This window comes from Saccopteryx leptura, chromosome 10, assembly GCF_036850995.1.
Source record: "Saccopteryx leptura isolate mSacLep1 chromosome 10, mSacLep1_pri_phased_curated, whole genome shotgun sequence".
Classification (NCBI taxonomy): Eukaryota; Metazoa; Chordata; class Mammalia; order Chiroptera; family Emballonuridae; genus Saccopteryx; species Saccopteryx leptura.
This window is the reverse complement of record NC_089512.1, coordinates 33,477,558-33,500,759: the sequence shown is the minus strand read 5'-3', so window position 1 is coordinate 33,500,759 and position 23,202 is coordinate 33,477,558. Positions and strand designations below refer to the sequence as shown.

General features: G+C 40.5%; 1 protein-coding gene across 5 annotated transcripts in view; it reads right to left on the bottom strand.

Annotated features, from left to right (window-relative positions):
- The window catches only part of ANKRD28 (ankyrin repeat domain 28), a 176,459-nt gene extending 153,546 nt beyond the window's left edge, over positions 1 to 22,913 (bottom strand). For all 5 annotated transcript variants that reach the window (XM_066351829.1, XM_066351828.1, XM_066351831.1 and 2 more), the window contains exon 1: positions 22,527 to 22,913. Coding sequence is in view for 2 of the 5 variants with exons in the window: in XM_066351828.1 (XP_066207925.1) it covers positions 22,527 to 22,553 (27 nt within the window). In the remaining 3 variants the exon portion in view is untranslated. The remainder of the gene's footprint in view (positions 1 to 22,526) is intronic.
- Between the last annotated feature and the right edge of the window lie 289 nt (positions 22,914 to 23,202).

Genomic DNA, 23,202 nt, shown 5'->3' with positions numbered 1-23,202 from the left:
AAATTAAAACTGAGAAATTATTTAAATATTTTAAACATTTTTAAATATAACTTTATGAAAAATAATTTTTTTAATTTGTGAGAAGAGTGACACTGTTTTACATTTTACAAGTCTCTTTAATAGCTGACTAAATAGAAGATAGCTAGAGTAACATAGCCACTTCTGCATTCAATCTGCTAAATAAGTTTTCCTACTTCAAATATGAGGAAAATCTAACTCATAACTACAGAAAACAGTATATTATAAAAGCCTTTTCAGATAATCAGATATTCTTTTTTGACACTATATCAAAACTTGACAAGTGGTATCTCTTAAAGGTTGGCTGCAATGTGGAATGTGAAACAAAATCAATGATCTTTTCATACGTTTTCATGTTGAAATTCAAGCACTTTTAATGTGTGATTTTATAACATTATAATCAGTCATTTGGAAACTGCGGGTTCACCAAGATACTATCAAAGTATTGATTGTGGTAGGTAAAAATGTTGTTTTGCATTCTAGTATTTAGAAAGCATGTGACATAATTATATGCCTAAATTCCTTGTTACCAGTTTAGTGCTGGGCAAAAACATGGAGCTTTACTCTCTGGAATATTTTAAGATCAAGACTAAATACGTAAGTTCCCCCACACTTTCAATTCTAACTTCCATCAGTTCAATGAAAACACTATGTTAAACTCATAAAAATGGTAGCATTTAATGACTGTTTTGATGAATAATGAAAAAAAAGAGCTCTTGCATGCCTAAAGGCAACTGTAGGCAATAATTGACAGAAGCACAGAAAAAAGGTCATCTCCTGCAGGAGTTACTCAAAGGAAAAAATACCCAGCGACAAGCTGACAATCACAAGGATTATTTAACAACAGAATCTAGCAAGACTGAGGGAGAGCACTTTTTTCCTTTCATTTTATACCTCTGTGAAAAACTGGTAGCAAAAACCTGGAATAAATAAATTTCTTGCTTTTCAATTTTCCTAAGAAGCAAAACAAAATCTCTTACATATATTCTTTCTATGGTTAAAAAAAAGTTGTGAGTACCAAATAAAATGATCTAACCCTTCTCTGTCATATCAAAACTATTGAAAGGTACCGTTTACTGTGCATTCAGGCTTTAAGAATTAAAATTTTTTTTAAAAAGTCAGCTGCCAAAAGATGTTGATCTAAGTTTCAATACACACCTGATTCCACATATATAAAAAGTAATCTGTTCATCCTATGATAGTGGTTCTCAAACTGTTTCACAAACTTCACAGACAGCTCCACATTTCCCGTTCTACATACTATGTATAACTATAAATATTTTATGCCTTCAAGAGAGCAGCTACTTGGATATAAACAGCTTTTAATTGCCTAAAAGAGCAAAGAAGGAATTTCAGAGAAAAAGGCAGATTCACCTTCCTCTTTGAGTCTGGTCTCTACAATAGCATACAGAATCCAATCTTTGAAAGTCCTTTCCTCAAGACTCAAATCTGATGACAGAATTGTGCATAAAATTTTCCAACTGTTTCTCTCCACACCTATGAGGTTCAAATTTCATACAGAGAGCCCATGATACTCTAGGAATCGGTCCCTAATACTTCACCCCAGCCCCATATCCTGACATCCTTTCTCAATCCTCACTCAAGATTATAAAGGAATACTATGAACAACTTGAAACCAACAGATTAGACAATTTAGGTAAAATGAACAAATTCCCTAAAAGACACAAGTTACAGTATATGATTGTCTAACCACTATGCTGTTCACCTGGAACTAATGCAAAATAATATTAAATGTAAACTATAATTTAAAAACATTTGATATTAAATATTTAAAAATAATTTAAAAAAACAAAAAACACAAGTTACAGAAACTAACTCAAGAGGAAACAGAAATCTGAATAGGCCTATAACAAGTGAAGAAACTAAATTAGTAATTTAGAAGTAAACCATAAAGAAAAACAGCTTCATGGTGAATTCTATGACACATTCAGATAAATAACACTAATATTTCACAAACTCTTCTAAAAAAGAGAACAGTTTCCAATTTATTCTGAGGTCAATATTACCCCATACCAAAGCCAGACAAAGACATCACAAGAACGGAGATATAAAAATCCTCAACAAAATATTAGGAAGCCATATAATAGAAATTCACACAGTTTGGCTGTTCTTGAAACATTAAACATAAGCTTTCCATACAACCCAGCAATTCCATTCCTATGAAATCTCTCCAAAAGAGATTAAAACACATGTTTACAGAAACATTTATATATAAATATTCATAGTATCATTATTCATAATGGCCAAAAAAGGGAAACAATTTTCATCAACTGGTGAATGGATAAACAAAATATGGTAGAATAAAGAGTCAATATATGCTACAACATGAATAAACCTGAAAAACATGTAAGCTCAGATGCCAGACAAAAAAGACTATGTATTATATGATTCCACTTATACAAAATATCCACTAAAGTTAAATCTATAGACAAACCACTAATCAGTAGTTGCCTGGGGCAGAAGGTGGGTCCAGGAGTGAAAGCAAAATGGGTATGAGGTATTATAAAATACTGTGACTTTTAACTATAAATATATAACACTGCTCACAAAAATTAGGGAATCAGGGATCATGCAGATACTTCAGTATTTTCAGCCTTTTGTATAGTACATTTTCACCAATGAAATAAAAGTTGGTTTTGCATCTCATTTGCATAATTCAACTTTCTTTGACTTGTCGTTTGCTTTTCTGTTCTTGCTTAATAAAAAAAATCAAATGCTTTTTTTATTGCTTCATATTCATTCTGAAATATCCCCTAATTTTTGTGAGCAGTATGTTTGGTCTTCATCCTTCTTCCTGTTGCAGAGCTCCTAGAACTCTTGGAGTTTCCTGTGACGAGGGCAATAAAAATGTCTTGTTACGGTAATGAGGTTACTTTTGGGAAAAAAAACTAAGGCCAGGAGAACCAACCACCAGATTAGAAATCAGAGGGTTGGAACTTCCAGTCCCATCCCACCCCTACCTCCAGGAAGGGGAGAGGGATTGGAGTTCAGTTCAAGTACCAAAGGCCAATGATTTAATCAATCATGCCTATATAATGAAGCCTCCACAAAAACCTAAAAGTATAGGGTTCCGAGAGCTTCCAGGTGCGCACGTGGACATCTGGGAAGAGTGGCATGCCCTGAGAGGATGGAAGGTCCATGGGCCCCCTCCCATCTATCAGGCCCCTCCCATCTATCACCCCCTTCCACCTGGCTGTTCCTGAATGTTATCCTCTTATAATAAACCAGTAATCTTGTAAGTAAAATGTTTCTCTGAGTTCTGTGAGCCACCTCTAGCAATTTAATCAGTAGCCTCTGATTTAGAGCCAGTCTTAAGCACAGGTGGTAACCTGGACTTGTGAGTGGCTTCTGAAAGAGGTGGGCAGTCTTGTATGACTCTTAATATGTGTGAGCCGATGTTAACTCCAGGTAGAGAGTGTCAAGTGTGGTAGTAGTGCTGAGAATAAAAAGAAACACACAGGAGGAAAACTGAGGTTTTCCAAAATAGGTATCTTTTGGGTGATGGAAATGTTCTAAAACCAAATTGTAGTGACAGGTGCACAGCTCTTCAAACTTATTAAATAATTCAACTGTCATCTTAAATAGATGAGTTTTAAGGTATGTACAGTATACCTCAATAAATTGTTTAAAAAAGAAAAGAAGCCACTGATCTAACCAATTAGTTCCCTAAATTGAACTTGAAAGGTTAATCAACTATACAAGTTCTGTGTAGACAATAGACAACACCAGGAAAATTACTGAATTATAGCTGGAGAGACCTAAATTGGGTAAAAGCAAGATTTTCTGACAGAGTAGTTAGGCACACAGGAATATAGAACCAAATACAAACTCAGCACATTTCTGAATCAGTGTGGTTCAGAGAGAAGGTAACCTGGAGGATAAGTCAGATTTGTCTCAAGGGTTAATTATAAAAGGATACATGAAAAAAAAATCATTTTCTTTTTGACTATTACATATACTTAGCCTTAACATATAACAATAAAAAGGAAAATGTTTTCAGTATTCTCATCAGAGAAATTCAACTCAAACTATTTTTTTTTAATTCTTATTTATTGATTTACTGCAAGAGGAAGGAAGAGAGAGATAGGAACACTGATCTGTTTGTATATGTGCCCTGGGGATCAAACTGGCAATCTCTGCACTACGAGCGATCCTCTACCAGCCAAGCCATTTGGTTTGATTTATTGCTGTATGATGAAGCACATTTTAAAAGTTATATTGGAACATATGGCATACCCAAGCAGAAATAAGCCTTGCTAAGTTGTCTGTAATGGGTGTTGCTTACCTGTTTTGCCCAATCTGAGTATTAGAATCTTGATTAATAGGTAGTGTCCATCCAGACACCAATATATAACAATGTGTGGTAGTGGGGAGAGAAAAGTGCAAAAAAATGAAAAAATAAAAATAACACACCTAAATTTCAGACGAGGATATGTTTTGGAGTATAGTAGAACAGTCTGAGAAAGAAAAATGCATAATCATTCCTCTGAGGCAAAATAAGAAAAAGAGAGGCAGAAAGCAAAGCGTAGAAAGAAATGATTTGCAATAACAGGATCAGTAAGAAAGCTTACATGGGTGGGGAGGCTTGTCTTTTCTTAGTAAATCAGGAGATACAACTACTACATGTTAAAATGGAGGAAGGGGCCCTGGCCGGTTGGCTCAGTGGTAGAGTGTCGGCCTGGCGTGCAGAGGTCCCAGGTTCGATTCCCGGCCAGGGCACACAGGAGAAGTGCCCATCTGCTTCTCCACCCCTCCCCCTCTCCTTCCTCTCCGTCCCGCAGCCGAGGCTCCATTGGAGCAAAGATGGCCTGGGCGCTGGGGATGGCTCCTTGGCCTCTGCCCCAGGCGCTAGAGTGGCTCTGGTCGCAACAGAGCAATGCCCCGGAGGGGCCGAGCATCACCCCCTGGTGGGCAGAGCGTTGCCCCCTGGTGGGCGTGGATCCCGGTCGGGCGCATGCGGGAGTCTGTCTGACTCTCTCCCCGTTTCCAGCTTCAGAAAAATAAAAAAAAATAAAAAAAAATAAAAAAAAAGATTAATGGATATACAAAAGTTATGATAAGGACTGTTAAGTAGCCATGAGGATGCAACTGAAGTTAGACATCAAAAAACAGGGGTGCATTCAGTTTGTTTTCATTACTTTCTTCACCAATTTTCAGTGGTCCCAGAGCTGAAACAGAAAATACACATGGTAGAAGTAATCCACAGGTTGATTCAGAAAGTCAGGGTATATAGTTTAAACTGTTTGGGCAAAAAATCATTTACTGAGCCACCACTGTATATTAGACACTTTATTCAGTCTTACAATCCAATGAAGACACTGCCCTGACCATTTACAGATTAAAAATAGAAAGTGGAAACCCAATATCCATCATGAGATGAATGATCAACCAATGCGGTATGTACAGTTTCTGTCAATATAAAAAAAATTAAGTTCTGATATAAAGTCTGAACAAACTTCGAAACCTTGTAACTAAAGAAGCCAGTCATAAAAGACCACACATCACATGATTCCATTTATATAAAGTGTTCAGAACAGGCAAATGCTTAGACAGGAAGTAGATTAGTACACAGGTGCCTAAAGCTAAGGAAAAGGGTGGGCTGGGGGTGGAAAGAGGAATGCCAGTGACGGCTAATGAGAAGGGGGCTTCTTTTCAAAGTGATAAAAACTATATTGTGATGATAGTTGTGCAACCCTATGAAAAACTCACTAACAACAACACTGAATCACACATTCTAGACAGGTACATTTTGTGGTATGTGATTTATACTCAAAAAGATGTTTTTAAAGAACTTAGGCTCAGATTTTAGTTTCTTTGGCCAATGTCACATAGTAAGAAAGCAACAAAGCTGCCCAGATCTCTCAGCACAAAGTCCTTTCCAATACAACATTAGCTACCGTTTATCAAGTGCCAACTATGTGCCAGAGGCACTACATCATTTAATTCAACAACTCTCTGACACAGACACTATTACCCCCCTTTTACAGGTGAGGAAACTCAAACCTGAGTGAAATAACTTGCCCCAGGTCACGGAGGTGATAAAATAATGAGGCAGAGTTAAAAGCACGTGCTCTACCTCCTCAGACATTCAATTAACACTATCATAACTATTTGCTGTATCCATGTATGACATCCACTATAATTTACTTACTGTTTTCTTTAAGTCATTTGTTTCTCTTGCCTAATAAAGCTATAGGTAAGAATGGAGCTATAACTTGAAAGGGTAGTATTGGGGTTTAGGATGTGTGAAGACTGATGAACAGAAACCTCATTAAATTGTAGTTGGGAGGGCTGGTAGGAGAAGCTCTAAGGCACTATCAGCCTGATCAGGCAGTAGCACGGTGGATAGAGCATTGGACTGGGACACAGAGGGTTCAGGTTCGAAACCCTGGATTTCCTGGCGTGAGTGCAGGCTTACCAGCTTGAATGCGGGGTCACTGGCCTGAAGCCCGAGGTCGCTGGCTTGAGCAAGGGGTCACTTGCTCTGCTGTAGCCCCCACCCCATCAAGGCACATATGAGAAAGCAATCAATGAACAACTAAGGTGCCAAAACAAATTGATGCTTCTCATCGCTCTCTTTTCCTGCCTGTCTGTCGCTATCTGTCCCTCTCTGTCTGTGACAAAAACAACAACAACACCCAAAACAAGGACCTATCACTCACCGTCAACTACCCCAAATAGGAAGAGACATACTTTTTATCTCCAACAGGAAGATGTTTTTCTACTATACTACTCCAGCAGGGAGGAGGATCTTGTCCTTAGACACTCAGCCAACGAACAACTTACAACTCAGCCAATGAAAAGCCACTACACTTCGAACTACCAGTTTCTGCCAACGTACTCTTTGTTTACAATGGTCCCTCTAAACCCCTCCTTTCCTCTATGGGAGAACAGTTCCTCCCTTTTGTTCTCTGGACTTGCCATGGTTCACTATTAAAATGCATGTCCTCAACTACAATTCTTTGTTGTTGTTGAATAAACCCATCTTTCTTGAGAAATATCCGGCTATTTGTTTAAGGTCAACAAATAGGAGTAGAAAAGGTAGAAATAAGGACATAAGACAGACAAAAAACAGCACTAACAGGAATAACTGCAGGTAAAGCTCCCACTGAAAAACAGGGCTCGCTGAGACAAGAGTACAGCCTGAGAAGGTGGTGGGAATAAAAAGAACAGCAAGGTGCAAGAGGAGACTGTGATAAAGTGAAAATTCTGACAGTTTTTATAAGTTAGCAGTTGAAGCTCAAGAGGTTGGACAAGAGTCTAAAAGAAAGGAGGCTGAGGTGCAAAAGCAGACATAAAAGCTGAAAGATGGGCAGGTGAGAGTTGAAGGGAACGGGGTGAGTGTTAGGAAAAAATGAAGAATGAACTTACAGAATGGTAAATATAAAGACTTCAATGGCCTGACCAGGTGGTGGCGCAGAGGATAGAGCGTCGGTCTGGGACACGGAGAACCAAGGTTTGAAACTCCGAGGTCGCTGGCTTGAGCATGGGCTCACCAGATTGAGCACAGGATCATAGACATGACCCAATGGTCGCTAGCTGGAGCCCAAGGTTGCTAGCTTAAGCCCAAGGTCACTGGCTTGAGCAAGGGGTCACTGGCTCTGCTGGAGCCACCCGGTCAAAGCACATAAGAGAAAGCAATCAATGAACAACTAAGGAATCACAATGAAGAACTGATGCTTCTCATCTCTCTCCCTTCCTGTCTGTCTGTCCCTCTCTCTGTCTCTCTCTCTGTCAAAAAAAAAGAAAGACTGCAATGGAGTGAGCTAGGAGACGCCCACCAAAAAGGACAGAGAAAGTGAGAATGAAGCAGGATACCAGGTTATGCTCTTGAGTCTGGACTGGAAGCAAGGAAGTGTCGGTCAACATCTGGTAAAAGAAGTATTGGGTTGGGGAATAAGTTCGTAGCGTTTTTATATTTTACTTTACAACGATTTGTTTGCTGTTTGGCAAAGGGTAAGTATTCATTCGATAAAACTCTTTCTGCTCTACATAACTATGTTAATTGTATTTTGAGTTATTTAGTTTTTTATTAGTTTTGAGGCTTAGAAATGGAATACCAAGGAGGCAAAAATCAACATTTTCGACACCTGCTCTTCTTTGCTTTTCATCGAGGTCAAAAAGCTGCCGAAGCAGCCCGGGACATTTGCGACGTGTATGGAGAAGGTGTCATAGGCGAGTCTACAGCACGGAAATGGTTTGCAAAGTTCAAAAATGGCGACTTTGACGTCGATGACACGTGCCGCAGCGGAAGGCCTTCTGAATTCGATGAAGAACTGGGAAATGCTCAAAAAGAATGCTACGGTCAACAAGGAGCTCTACATTGCCCAGCTACACCGCGTGAATGAGGCTATTCGACTGAAAAGACCTGATCGACATGGTCAAACCATACTCCTTCACGACGCCAGGCCCCATGTTGCACAAGTCGTCAAAGCCGCACTCCAAGAGCTCGAATGGGAGGTCCTTCAGCATTCGCCGTATTCTCCGGACCTTGCACTGACCTATTACCATCTTTTCCGCTCCCTGTCAAACCATATGAAGGGCGTTACCTTCAATAACAAAGAGGTCCTTAAAAACTGGCTCAACAACTTCTTTGACACCAGACCAGGCGATTTTTGGCTGAACGGCATCAACAAATTGGTCGAGAGGTGGGAAGAGGTTGTAAACAGCAACGGCGAATATATAATTGATTAACTTATTGATATAATTATTGTTTTTGGTTTAAATAAAAGTCCGGTAAAAACGCTACGAACTTATTCCCCAACCCAATAGAAAGGTCACCCACACCTTTCTACTCAAGAATCTCAAGAAAACACCAGTAATAAAAGCTGTTTCATGCTTAAGAAAATACTATCCTAATCAATACTGCTCAAATCAGAAGGTCAGTGTGTAGCCAAATTGAACCAAGCATACTAAGTGAAACAGATTCCAATACAGCCAAGCTCAGTTTCACTGTGTGTGAAGTGGGTGAAACTAACAATGAAAGAAGTTGTGGTTAGAGAAAAAAATTCCAAGTTCAAAACTGTGACACCAAAATGCTGAAGAAACTAGGTGTAAAACAATCCATGTACTTTTAAAAAATCTTTATTTATTGATTTTTAGTGAGAGAGAAGGGGGGGGAGAGACAGAGACGAGAACATCAATCTGTTCCTGTATGTGCCCTGACCGGGGACTGAACCAGCAATCTCTGTGCTTCAAGGTGATGCTCTAACTAACCAAGCTATCCAGCCAGGGCTAATCCATGTATTTCTGACGATATGTAATAAGAAGATGGTACAGCTAAAATTAAGTGAAGGTGCTATAAAGGTCAGATTTATGATAAAAGATAAACTGAAGGATAATTTCTTTTATTAAAGGATTGTATTTAAAATAACTTAAAATAAGGTTCTTTAAAACAAGATCACTCATTGTTAAATAAGTTGATTAACCATTATTTACACAATACCAACATACACACAATCTTCCAGAACCATTTTTTTTTTTTTTTTGACAGAGAGAGTCAGAGAGAGGAACAAACAGACAGGAAGGGAGAGAGATGAGAAGCATCAATTCTTCATTGCAGCTCCTTAGTTGTTCATTGATTGCTTTCTCATCTGTGCCTTGACCCAAGGGTCTAGAGCAGAGTGAGTGACCGACCCCTTGCTCAAGCCACTGACCTTGGGCTCAAGCCAGCAACCATGGGGTTATGTCTATGATACCACGTTCAAGCCGGTGACCTCGGGGGTTCAAACCTGGGTCCTCTGCGTCCCAGTCCAATGCTCTATCCCAGGGGTCCCCAAACTACGGCCCGCGGGCCGCATGCGGCCCCCTGAGGCCATTTATCCGGCCCCCACTGCACTTCCGGAAGGGGCACCTCTTTCATTGGTGGTCAGTGAGAGGAGCATAGTTCCCACTGAAATACTGGTCAGTTTGTTGATTTAAATTTACTTGTTCTTTATTTTAAATATTGTATTTGTTCTCATTTTGTTTTTTTACTTTAAAATAAGATATGTGCAGTGTGCATAGGGATTTGTTCATAGTTTTTTTTATAGTCCGGTCCTCCAACGGTCTGAGGGACAGTGAACTGGCCCCCTGTGTAAAAAGTTTGGGGACCCCTGCTCTATCCACTGCGACACCGCCTGGTCAGGCTCTTCCAGAACATTTCTACAGTACAGGTATATCATATTTCATTTACACCTCTTAACTAGTTTCTATTTGGGAAATACTCCAACCAGGTTCACTCTCATTGTCCCTGTACAGTATCAAAAGAGAATGTCTGAAAGGCTACAGCCCCTTGGACATATCTATTGAAGTCTCCTGATTCCAGACATCTTCTCTATTTAATCATTCAAGCTCTCACAAACACGCTAGCTTCTAATGACCTGCCTATACCTTGGATTGGGCTACTTATTGGACTGACTAATCCTACACTTACTATTCTGAACTGCTCACTAGATTTCAACTCCAGGGCTCACCCTTGATGTTGTCATTTGCTTTTATATCCCTTAAAAGCCAGGTGTTGTTAATCTTCAAGATCAACTAACTCCATTTCTCCAGAATGTGGTTGTCACTTGCCTAGCTGTTTTTAGTTCTCTCACGCCGTGGTCGGCAAACTCATTATTCAGCAGAGCCAAATGTCAACAGTACAACGACTGAAATTTCTTTTGAGAGCCAAATTTTTTAAACTTAAACTATATAGGTAGGTACATTGTTATTAACTTAATTAGGGTACTCCTAAGCTGCCCAAAGCGCCACACTCAAGGGGTCAAAGAGCCACATGTGGCTCACGAGCTGCAGTTTGCTGACCACTGTGACGGACACTCTTTTCCCTCTTGGCATGACCTGGTCTGACACTCTGTAACCATACACTGCCTAGCCTGTAAGCTTTCGAAAAGTGGGGGAAACCTCTTACCATTCAGAGAACTATCCAATATCAAGCCTTCTCTCTGCCCAGCTACATATACCCACAAACATACTACCTTTTTTAAAGTCCAGTTTGAATTATCTGATTTTAACCTAATTAATTTACACTAATAGATATATAATGTTAAACAATTACCAGATGTTGACCAACACTTCCTTGCTCCAGTCCAATTACTTCCACCATTTCTTTTAAGTTATTTTTTTACTTTTTTTTTAGATTTTATTTATTAATTTTTAGAGAGTGCGCGAGAGAGGAGAGAGCAAGAGAGAGTGAGAGAGAGGGAGAGTGAGAGAGAGAGAAAAAGAGATAGAAGGAGTGAGGAGCAGGAAGCATCAACTCCCATATGTACCTTGACCAGGCAAGCCCAGGATTTCAAACTAGCCACCTCAGTGGTTCCAGGTCGATGCTTTATCCACTGCGCCACTACAGATCAGGCACTTTCACCATTTCTAATCCAAAAGTTCCTTAAAAGATATTCCTTAACTAAAGTTTTTCTGTTGTTTTTTTTTAACTGCAGGAAATGTTTAATAATATAATCTGCATCATGACTATGAGCTGCAGTTCTCCTACATAAAGTATACTGCTCACAAAAATTAGGGGATATTTTATTGTTTCATAATCATTTTGAAATATCCCAATTTTTGTGAGCAGTATATTTGATTTCTTTCTGGTAGTAGAGATTAAGAAAAAACATACAGCTAAGTAAAATACTCTCATGTAACACAAATCTACCAATAATGTCATTTTTTGCTCTTCTTAAAGGGTTTTATACAAACTATGTTTGGCTTTTGCCCACTAAGGATGAGAGAAAACAATTTTACAGAAGGAACATAAATGAAATCCCATTAAAATAAGGGCCCCAACTCTATCATTGGGTTAAGTTAGCCATTTCTCCCTTGGTGGTCTCAAAGCACAGGTAAGACAACTGCCCTTATCTAATTTCTTCTTATATCAACTAGGAATCCGAGACCTTGTTTTGTATGAAGATGTATCCCAGCATCAAAAACTAGCAGGTAGTAAGCACACAAATATTTGATACTTAGTAAGATAAACAGGATGTTAACTATAACCATTTCCATCTAAATTATTACAAAGAAAGCACAATATTTACATATGAGGTCTGGAAGTCAACAGCTAAAGACTAACCTACAAACCAAGGGCAATGGTTCCCAAAACAGAATTTGCATAATAATCTAAGGAGTCATACTGATAAAGGAACAGTGGATGTTATATCAATAATAGATCAACCCCAAAACTGTGGCATAACTTAATAGTTTATTTTTATTTCATGCTTACATGAAATCAAAACACCCATGATAATGATCATCTGGGGACATGAGGAGGCTAGAGATGACCCAGGCTGACAGAAGTTCAGCTCTCTTGGACCCTCCATTTCCAAAGTTGTTCTAGCAGACTGTAGGGCCAGCAGCCACCAAAATGGCCATTCACATGCAGGTTCCCATTGCATTCAGACAGACGGTAAAGAAACAGTGGAGCTAAAAAATGATGGGCCATGCCTTTATTCAAGTCTTGCACCGGCTGGTGAGCAAAAACACAGGGAAAACACTTCCAAAACACAGGGAAAACACTTCCTTTTCACTCAGAGCTCACAAAGCTACTGACACATAATGATTATCCGGTTCCACAACCAGGAGAATCTCCTGCAGTTTCTCCTAGAATCAAAGGCCTCATCAGTCAGTCCCAAAGCCCCTCACCTCTGGTTTCCCAGATTCTCCTTCAGCACTCTTGCCTTCTCATTCTTTCCCTGTCATCTTGGCTTCTCTTTCTCCTCCTTCCTCTCCTTTCTTTTTAAAACTTTTCTGGCCTGACCAGGCGGTGGCGCAGTGGATAGAGCGTCGGACTGGGATGCAGAGGACCCAGGTTCGAGACCCCGAGGTCGCCAGCTTGAGCATGGGCTCATCTGGTTTGAGCAAAGCTCACAAGCTTGGACTCAGGGTCCATGGTCAAGGCACATATGAGAAAGCAATCAATGAACAACTAAGGTGTCGCAATGCACAACGAAAAACTAATGATTATGCTTCTCATCTCTCCGTTCCTGTCTGTCTGTCCCTGTCTAAACCTCTCTCTGACTCTCTGTCTCTGTAAAAAAATAAAAATTAAAAAAAAAACACAAAAAACTTTTCTGGCTTGAAAACCTCTCCTCCAGCACACATTAGCAAGACAATGCCCTTCCCAAGCAGGGAAGTAATTTGCAATTTCACAGAACACATACCTGGCGCTGCCCAGTGCCATTTTTAACTGGGCAGCACTAAAAGTGAGCAAACTCAAAAAACACATTTTACAAACTCATTTGCCCAACACAGACAAAATTGAACTAGCAGGTGAAGAAAAGACAGCACTATTCAGGGAAGTTTATACTAGTCAGGGCTACAGGAACACAAGATTTCTCTGCTTAATTTCCTATGGCCAAATCTCAATCATATGGCCATTCCCAAATGCTAAAGGGGTTGGTAAATAAATACTTAAGGGAGTTGGGATCTGAGCGAAAAAGGAAACAAGCTTGAAGGGCAAGCCAGTCTTGACCAGGGGTTCTGAAATACAGATTCTGGGGCATTTATTACCCCAGGTGATCCTAATTCAGATCTAAGAGGACCCCAAAAATCTGTATTTAAACTAGCCAACTAATTTTGATGTATGCCCAAATTAGGGATTACTAGCCTAGGAAGTAAAAAGTTTGTGGGAAAAAAAACACATTTCCATGGACAAGTTTAAAACAATGTGCTGGATACAAAGAAAACTAAAAGGTGATGAAAAAACTTGAGCCTTTGTGCCTAAGACAACACAGGTATAACTTGGGAAAGTCTTCCTTCTTTGGCCTGTGACAGTCTCTCATGGCTCTCTCTCTAATTTTGGTATGTATCCCTTTCCTCCACTCATTTCATGTTCTCCATTAAACTTCCCTTGGCCATGAGCTGTTCTCATTCTTTGAGTGACCTCATTCACTTCAATTACAACTAAAAACACTTCCCTGAGCCCAGCCTCAAGTTACTGCTTACTATAACAACACTTCTCCATTTAAATGTCCCACTAGGACCTTAATATAGCTAGAACTGAATTCATCTAACCTCAAACCAGCTCCTCTTCTTGAATGCCCTACCCACCTAAATCCTCTAGTTAAAACCCTAAGGGTCAATGATAATTAAAAGCTTTTGTGACTTGGCCCTAGCGGGTTAGCACAGTCGGTTATAGCATCGTCTGGAAATGACAAGGTTTGATCCTCAGTCAAGGAACATATGGGTAGCTAAGGATGAATGCACAATTAAGTGGAACAACAAATAAATGCTTCTCTCTCTCCATCTCCATGTCTCTCTTAAAAAGCAATCAGTAAAAAAAAAAAACATTTTGTACTTCAAAAAATACCACTGAGAAAGTAGAAAGACAATCTACAGAATGGAAGAAAATTTTTGTAAATCATATATCTGATAAGGTTCTTGTACCTAAAGTATATAAACTCCTACTACAACTCCATAATAAAAAGAAAAGAAGCCCAATTTTTAAAAATGGACAAAGGATCTGATAAAAAGGATGCTCCACATCACTAGCCACCAGGAAAATGCAAATCAAAACCACAAGGAGATTATCTCTTCATAAACACTAGGATGACTATAATGTTTTAAAAAGACAGATAACAGTAAGTGTTATTGACAATGTGAAGGCCCTGGCCCGTTGGCCCAGCGTGTGGATGTTCCAGGTTCCATTCCAGTCAGGGCACACAGGAGAAGTGACCATCTGCTTCTCCACCCCTCCTCCTCTCCTCCCTTTCTCTTTCTTCCCCTCCTGCAGCCATGGCTCGATTAGCTGGAGTGAGTTGTCACAGGCACTAAGGATGGCTAGGTGGCATCCACCGCAGGTGCTAAAAAAAAATGGCTCGGTTGCTGAGCAATGGAACAGAAGGGCAAAACATCACCTCCTAGTGGGCTTGCTGGGTTGATCCTGGTCAAGGCACATGCGGGAGTCTGTCTCTCTGTCTCCCCTCCTCTCACTTAAAAAAAGAGAGAGAATGTGGAGAACTTGGAATCTTCATACAATGCTGGTAGGAATGCAAAATGGTATAGCCACCATGGAAAATGAACTAGCAGTTCCTTAAAAGGCTAAATACAGAATTACCAGATGACCCAGTTAGTCCACTTTTATGTATATATCTAGTAGAAATGAAAACTTATTTCCACACAAAAACTTTGACACAAATGTTCAGAGTAGCATTATTCACCCTAGCCCCAAAGTGTACCCAAGCGTCCACCAACTTCCAAGTGAAAAAATAAAAGGTGGAATATTATATCAGCAATAAAAATACTGATACCTGCTACAATATAATGAGCCCTCAAAGCATGCTAAGTGAATGAGGCAAATAGAGACAGAAGGCAAATTAGTAGTAGTTTGGGCTAGGAAGGAAGTGACAGGTTTAGGGGTAAGTTTCTTTTTGAAGTGATAACATATTCCAAAATTGACTGTGGTGATACCTACACAGCTCTGTGAATATAGTGAAAATCACTGAATGTACAATTTACATAGGTGTGTGAAATATATTTCAGTAAAGCTGTTTAAAAAAAAAAAAAGCTATCAAACTTTTTAATCCAAAAACTGATGCAAGAGAAAAGGCTGCCTCTACAGACTACTTTATACTTCCTATTACAAGATATAAAATTCTGTGGGGTTTTGGGTACCTGAGATAACAGAAAATAAAAAGTAAATGTAGTACTTAATGGCAATAACTCTCATTTGGTTTCTGGAACAAGTATTTGTTTCAAAGGCAACTGCTTCCTGATTTACCATTTTAAATATTTTAATTGTCCTTTGCTGCATATTATCTGGGGCCTTATATCCTTAAGGGTAGAACAGATACACCTTTAGGTGTATAATACATAAATTTAAAAAGTAAACCATCACTAAGTAAGAATTTAAATTTAAATTTACTAGACAAAAGTGAACTTTTCACTCAAGTTGTGGAGGCAGCAATTCTATCCAGACATTCTTTGTATGCCAATCAGTACACAAACAGAGAATGCTGATAACTTTTTAAAAAATCAGTAGCCTATGAAGCAGGTGGATGTATCACCTAACGGTTTAAGTAGTATAAGAACTGGGGGTGTGCCTGGCCGGTTGGCTCAGTGGTAGAGCGTCGGCCTGGCGTGTAGAAGTCCCGGGTTCGATTCCTGGTCAGGGAACACAGGAGAAGCGCCCATCTGCTTCTCCACCCCTCCCCCTCTCCTTCCTCTCTGTCTCTCTCTTCCCCTACCGCAGCGAGGCTCCATTGGAGCAAAGATGGCCCGGGCGCTGGGGATGGCTCCTTGGCCTCTGCCCCAGGCGCTAGAGTGGCTCTGGTCACGACAGAGCGACACCCTGGAGGGGCAGAGCATCGCCCCCTGGTGGGCGTGCCGGGTGGATCCCGGTCGGGCGCATGCGGGAGTCTGTCTGTCTGTCTCTCCCCGTTTCCAGCTTCAGAAAAATACAAAAAAAAAAAAAAAAGAACTGGGGGTGTGGATAGAAATGGAAATTAAATTTAAAGTACTTGACAACTTTAAGCATTGTACACACTGTACTGTAACACCTTAGAACATTACTGGTTTAAGTAACTGGAGATTTCATTAATTTTACTTTAAATTAGAAATGTTGTTGGTTTGATGTAAACCATCCATGAGATGCATTATCCAGAACAAAATGATTTAACCCTGAACTCTTTTCTTCAGGCACAGAACATTTTTCAGGAGCATCTCACTCCAGCCCAAGTAGAATGCATCCACTGAATATAAATTTTACATTAGACTAGAAAAATAAAAATGAAATAACATAAAACTCTGGGATACCTAATGTGACCCAAATCTAACTACCTAGATTATTTGTTTTTACTACCATAACCAATGTTTAATTGAATTTCATGTTTAATTAATTTACCCTAGTGGAACTATGCAACAAAAAGAACTGTCAACAGTCACATGAATATAAGACACTCTGAACTGTGCACACAAGTGGGCCATTAATACAGCCATGAGGATCTTTTAAAGATGTATTCATTCCCATTTAAACTTCTGCTTAGTACTTAATGTACTGTTTGTACTAAAATGTTTTACATATGTTCTGAATTACAGCAGTAGCCCCCTAACTGGTCTTGGGTGCCCCTGTGTGTCCTTTATAATCTATTCTAAATCCTATAGTAGTTACTTAACTTTTGGGTGTCATGAGCCCCTTGAAAAATCTAATAAAAGTTAAAAATCCTCTTGAGAAAGTACATATATGCACATTCCTCCTGACACCTTTCAAGGATCCTAAGTTAAGAAAACCCAGTTATAACTTCCCATCACCTACCAATCAAGCCCAAATTTCTAGCCTTGTATTCAAAGTTCTTCATAATGTAGTCACTGTATTTTAGCTTACCTTCATAGTTCCCTCTTGTTAACTTTTTTTTTTTAATTCAGTGAGAGGATGGGAGGCAGAGACAGACTTCCGCATGTGCCCTGACCTGGATCTGTCCAGCAAGCCCACTAGGGGGTGATGCTCTGCCCGTCTGGGGCATTGCTCCATTGCTCAGCAACTAAGCTCTTCTTAGCACCTGAGGCAGAGGCCCTGGAGCCATCCTCAGCACCTACGGCCAACTCGCTCCAACTGAGCCATGGCTGCAGGAGAAGACAGAGAAAAAAGAGGAAGAGAGAAAGAGAGAAGAGTGGGAGGGGTGGAGAAGCAGATGGGCACTTCTCCTGTGTGCCCTGACCAGAATCAAACCCTGGGACATCCACTTGCCAGGCTAACGCTATACCACTGAGCAAACCAGCCAGGGCACCTCTTGTTGCTTTCTTACACAACTGTTTGCTTTCAACAAATCCTTCCTGTGAAACTAAAATACCTCCCTTGCCATGAAGTGTTTCCCTCTGCCAGCAATCAGATCATCTGATCCTTTGTGAATTTTGAAACATATTAGCTGTATCTCAAGGAGCCTGTACATTCTACACTATATTTTACAAAGCCTCAAAAAAAAAAAAAAATCAGGAAACATAGAACACCCATTTTTGAACTATGTTATAGTTCCAAATAACATGCTCCAAATGTTTTCCTTCAATCTCTAAAACTTTTTAATGTGAAGTATCTCAGTCACTGCATTTATGTATGTCTTTTCCCCTTTTCCAGCCAATAAGATTCTTAAGGGCAGAGATGGTTAACCACTGTACTCTTGTGTCCCCTACAGTCTCCAACACAAAGCAACGGGACACTCAACATAGAATACTTGAATATCTTGGCATCAGTGTTTTTCAGGTGTTTCATACATCTGTATCCCCAATTATAATATTTTTTTCTACTGTAAGTAAAACAATGTTCTATCCTTGGTGAACACTTGATCAAGTAAGAACTTACTAACTATTCAAAGTAGTGGTTAAGTTAGTCTCATCTATCTAGCATCTATTAATTGACATATGCCAATCCTGTTAAAACCAAACAAACTCTTCAACATCAAGAATCCTTACTTATTGACTATTAACCCAGAAGGGAGCACAAAGATGGCTCCTACATAAAAATAATCCAGTGTAAAGCTATCATCCTCTAGCACTATCGCAAACAAAGTTTAACTCCAGTTATAAAACAAACTCAGAAAACACAAACATTCCAGATTACACATATATGCACACTATAGGCAGCAGTAACACAACATAAAAGTGTTCTTTAGAAACATGTTATAAAAGTTTATGACCAATTGATTCATGCTACAACATGGTAAACCACAAAAATATTATGCTGTGAAATAAGTCTTCATACATTGAAGACCACATAGTGTATGACTCCATTTGTATGAAATATCCAGAATAGGCAAATTCATAGAGTATATTAGTAGAGATAGCCATAGACAGAAAATATATATATTAGTGGCTTCCAGGGGCCAAGACGAAGAGAAAATAAGGAGTGACTATAAATGGCGTTTTGGATAGAAATGTTCTGGAATTAGATTGTGGTAATGGTTGCACAACTTTGAGAATATAATAAAAACTCCTGAATTGTACACTTCAACAGCGTGAATTTTATGGTATGCAAATTTTCTTAATTTTAGAAAAGTTTATGACCATCTGGGCTATTGTATTCAAAGAAAACTTTTTAAATAGGAACTGTGTGTTTAGGTTGTAGTTTGTTTTTTAAAGCTAATCTAAACTATCCACTAGTGGTTACAAACTGGTCCTCTATTAACCCCCTTTTAAAAACACAGCTTTAAATTTTTGTCTATTAAAACTACCAACTTGCCCCATTATTAAATAGATTTTTCATACGAATCTTGAATTCTGGCTCCTTAAAAAAAAAAAAAATCTGGAGTCCTAAATATACAAGGCACACCTGTACAGCAACAATGTCCCAGAGCTGAGCAGCAACTAACATACCTGCTCCTATTTGCCATGATCTCCATCACTCCTTACTGTCTGCCAGATACTGAAGACTCAAGTCTATTGCCATTTGCTTCCCAGTTTTGAGTCTGTTATCCTTGATCTAAACAAAGACCACCTACCTCTCTTATTAGGTTATATTATGAATCACTGCTGATAAAATGTAACCATGAATTTAGTCAAATTTCTAGCTATAAGCTAAGTTCTGGAGATCTAATTAATGTAAAGCACTGTGACCATAATTAACAATACTGGAGTATAGATATATATATATTAAGTGTATCTCCACTAATGTGTATACCTTAAACTTACATGTTACAAACATACATGCCAATATCTCAATAAGTCTGAAAAATAATTTAAAATTGTTCTAAATGTAATCATGCTTGATTATATTTTTTATTAGTTACAAAGATAAAAAGTAACACCTGTTGAATAAAACCCTACAAGTGTTACAAATTCGTAAACATTTCAATGAGAAAAAAACCAAGAGAAAAATGTTTCTCCTATACACAGTAAACATTATTATTTTCGTTTAAATTAAAAATTAATTCATTTACTAATAGAAAATAGTATAGTAATAACTTCTTTTTAAATGTTTATTTTATTGATTTTGTAGAGATAGGAAGTGGGAGAGAGAGAGACAGGAACATCAGTCTGTTCCTGTATGTGCCCTGACTGGGGATTGAACCGGTTACCTCTGCTCTTCTGGCCGATGCTCTAATCAACCAAACTATCTGGCCAGGGCTACAGTAGTAACTTCTTATCCCATTAGGTGTTGGCACAAAATGAGGGACACTGTCTTATTCAGATTATTGATTGGATATAAAAAATTTTATTTACTCACTAAGTTTATGTTTAAGCTGTCTACCCCCCCCCATGTTTATGTGCATAAATGTAAAACAACTCCTACAAACTTATAGCCTCTATGTATTAGATTGTATTTGCAAAGCCAGAATAAAACAGAACCCAAGGTAAAGAGGAATATAACCTAGAAAAGTAGATTCTACTACTTATCTCAAGTATAAAGGATTGAGCTAAATGCTGTGTCAAGTACTTTTCAGCTTTATGATTCTGTGTATTTATTCAGATCTCCTTTCCTCCAAATAAAATAATTTATCTAGCTAAACTGCTATTCCTGTAGACACAAAATGTTAAAATAGTATTTGCAATCCATTTTTTACCATAATTTCTAATAGCTAATAAAATATCAACACATGACTTCTAAAAGCTAATATTCCCTTTAAACTAGGCAAAAACAAACTCATTTCTCAAAGTCTTCCAGAAGAGAGACCAGATGAGCCAATTACTTAAAGTTAGAGGTCACCCTCAATGTTCATCCCTCTCTAAGCCACACTTCATTAACTTGCCCAACTATCCTCAAGTTTACAGGTGACATTTTACACATCACCATTACCACTGAGTACTAACAGATATTACATAAAACCTAGTAGTATCATAATTGCTTCATAACTGCAATTCCTAAATACATAAATGCAAAGGTGCAACTCGATTTTATGTCCAACTGAAAACACAATCCTGTTTCAGTTTAAGCCTGATGGTGAATAAAATGGGATGCTCTCCTAAAAGTTCACCAAATTCCTAATGCATGCAATGATCCAAACCTTTTCAAAAGTGTAAGACTAGAAACAAAACCAAAATCAATCACTACATCAACCACAATTATGGAAGCACAAAGTGCCATTAAGATTGGTAAAGATTACTGGAGAACCTCGATCTTGAGTTTCACACGATCAAGAGTATAAAGTGAGTTAACTGTACAGAAATTAGCAGGAATTGATTTAACTGTGGGTTACCTGTTATTTTTAACAATGCTGTCCCATAGAAGTTTGTGATTACATAAATGAGAAATTTTGTATCTGTGTTGTCCAATACCAGTCAATTGTTACATGTCTACTATAAACACTTGAAATGCTGCTAGCAGAACTGAAGAACCCAAGTTTTTAATTTTATTTAATCTTAATTAATTTAAACTTAATTGCTACATGTGTCTAGTGGCTATCATATTGGACAATGCAGTTTCATAATTTGAAACACAATGTATAAACGTGACTGAACTGTAGTTTTCAAAGTATCATGTCCTAATGACGTTAATACCATTAAAATCTTCTAGATACCAAATGACACATTAAACTCAGTCATCAGCCTAACTATAAAATAAAATTCACTTATCACAGCCTATATATAAAATGAGATGCATTTATGAAATGAGAACTTATGAAACTACTAGAGACAATATTAAAAATACATCTCTAGTTCTCCCCATGGTTTCTGCAAAAGGGGTAGAAACTTTTGGAAGTTTCCCAATGCATGCAAGTTACATTCCCTTCAAATCTGTTCAGTATCTTCTGTTCAGAAAAACAAATGGTAAAAATAAAATTTCAGCACTAATCGCAACTCGTTAAATTTCACTTGTTATTTTCCCTTTTCCTTAAAGGAGAGATACACATGTTTGGAAACCTCTGCATCGCCTGAAAGCCTGTTACCCATCATTCCATGTTTTCAGGTGTCCAAATCATTCTGATACAGTTACGATTTCTTTGCCAAACACAAAGTATTTTTTCAGTCTAAGAGTCACTACTCCTATCGGCATTCCAGGTATTCTTTAACCAGCTCATCCCAAGTCAAGAAAAGTAACCAAGATGGTGCACAAGATGGCAAAAGAAAACAAGTCTGGGAACTTGCACGTTGAATAACAAGTCCCTAAGCAATATGAACCGCCTTTAGCCCGGAGAGAGTGAGGCTTGAACTACCAGGCGGTGAAGCAAACAGGCGAGCAAGGTCGTGACCCTAGGTCACGGCCGCCAGTACGCTCCCGCCCGGCGGCGGGAAGCCACCTGTTAGGCCCGAGCCTCACCTGGCAGGAGAGAGGGCGCAAACCCGGCAGCGCGCAGAGCGCGGCCGCCCAGAAGGCGAGCGCGGGCCCCGCCCCTCTCGCGGCGGCGGCGGCGGCGAGCCCCCCGGCGGCACGTGGGCAGCACCCGGCCCGAGCTTCGGTGACAGGAGGGTCACCTACGGCCCCCGGCCCGGCCGCCCCACACCCGTCGCCGGGGCGGCACCCAGCCTCCCTCGCAGCCACCCCGTCGAGAAGGCGCCCTGGCGGCCCACACCGCTGGCCCGGCCGGCCGGCCCCCCCTTCCTTCCTCCCCGCTCGGCGCGATCCTGCCCCGCCGCCCCTCACCTACCTGGTCCCGGAGTTTGAGGAACGCCATGGCGGTTGCCTGCGCCGCCGCCCGGCCCACCGCTCCCACCCCAGTAGCTTCGGCCGCTGCCCGGGCCGGCGGGTCGGCGGCCGGCTGCGCTCCGGGGTCCGCGGGCAGGGGGCGGCACCGCCTCCCGAGCCGCCCGCCGCCGCTACCGAGAGGTGAGGATCCAGGCCGGTCCCGCCTCCTCCTCTGAGGACTCCCCGCCCTCTTCCTTCCTTTCTTTCTCTCTCCCTCCGCTGCCTGCACACGCAGCCGCCGCCGCAGCCGCCGCCTCCTCACGCCCCCTTCCCGAAATACCCTGGCAGCCCCCGCGCCGCGCGGTTCCAGCCCGCGGCAGCGGCGGCATCCAAACTCCACTCCACAATATTACCACCACCGCCCGCCGCGATTGGCGGCCGCGCGGGGGAGAGGCCAGAGTAAGCCGAGCGCCCATTGGCCACGCCACCGCGCTGGCTGTGGGCCACCCACCGCCTCCCGGAGAGGGAGGGGGCGGGGAGGAGGAAGCCGCGAGGGGTGGGCGCGGAGCTGGGGCGCGCGCGGGGCGGGGGCGGGGCGGGGAGCGGAGCGGGGGAGGGCCGGCCAGGTGCCCCTGGGCGCGGGGGGCGGAGCCCGGGCCTGGAGGTGAGGGTGGCCGGGAAGCGGCGGGGGAGTGGGG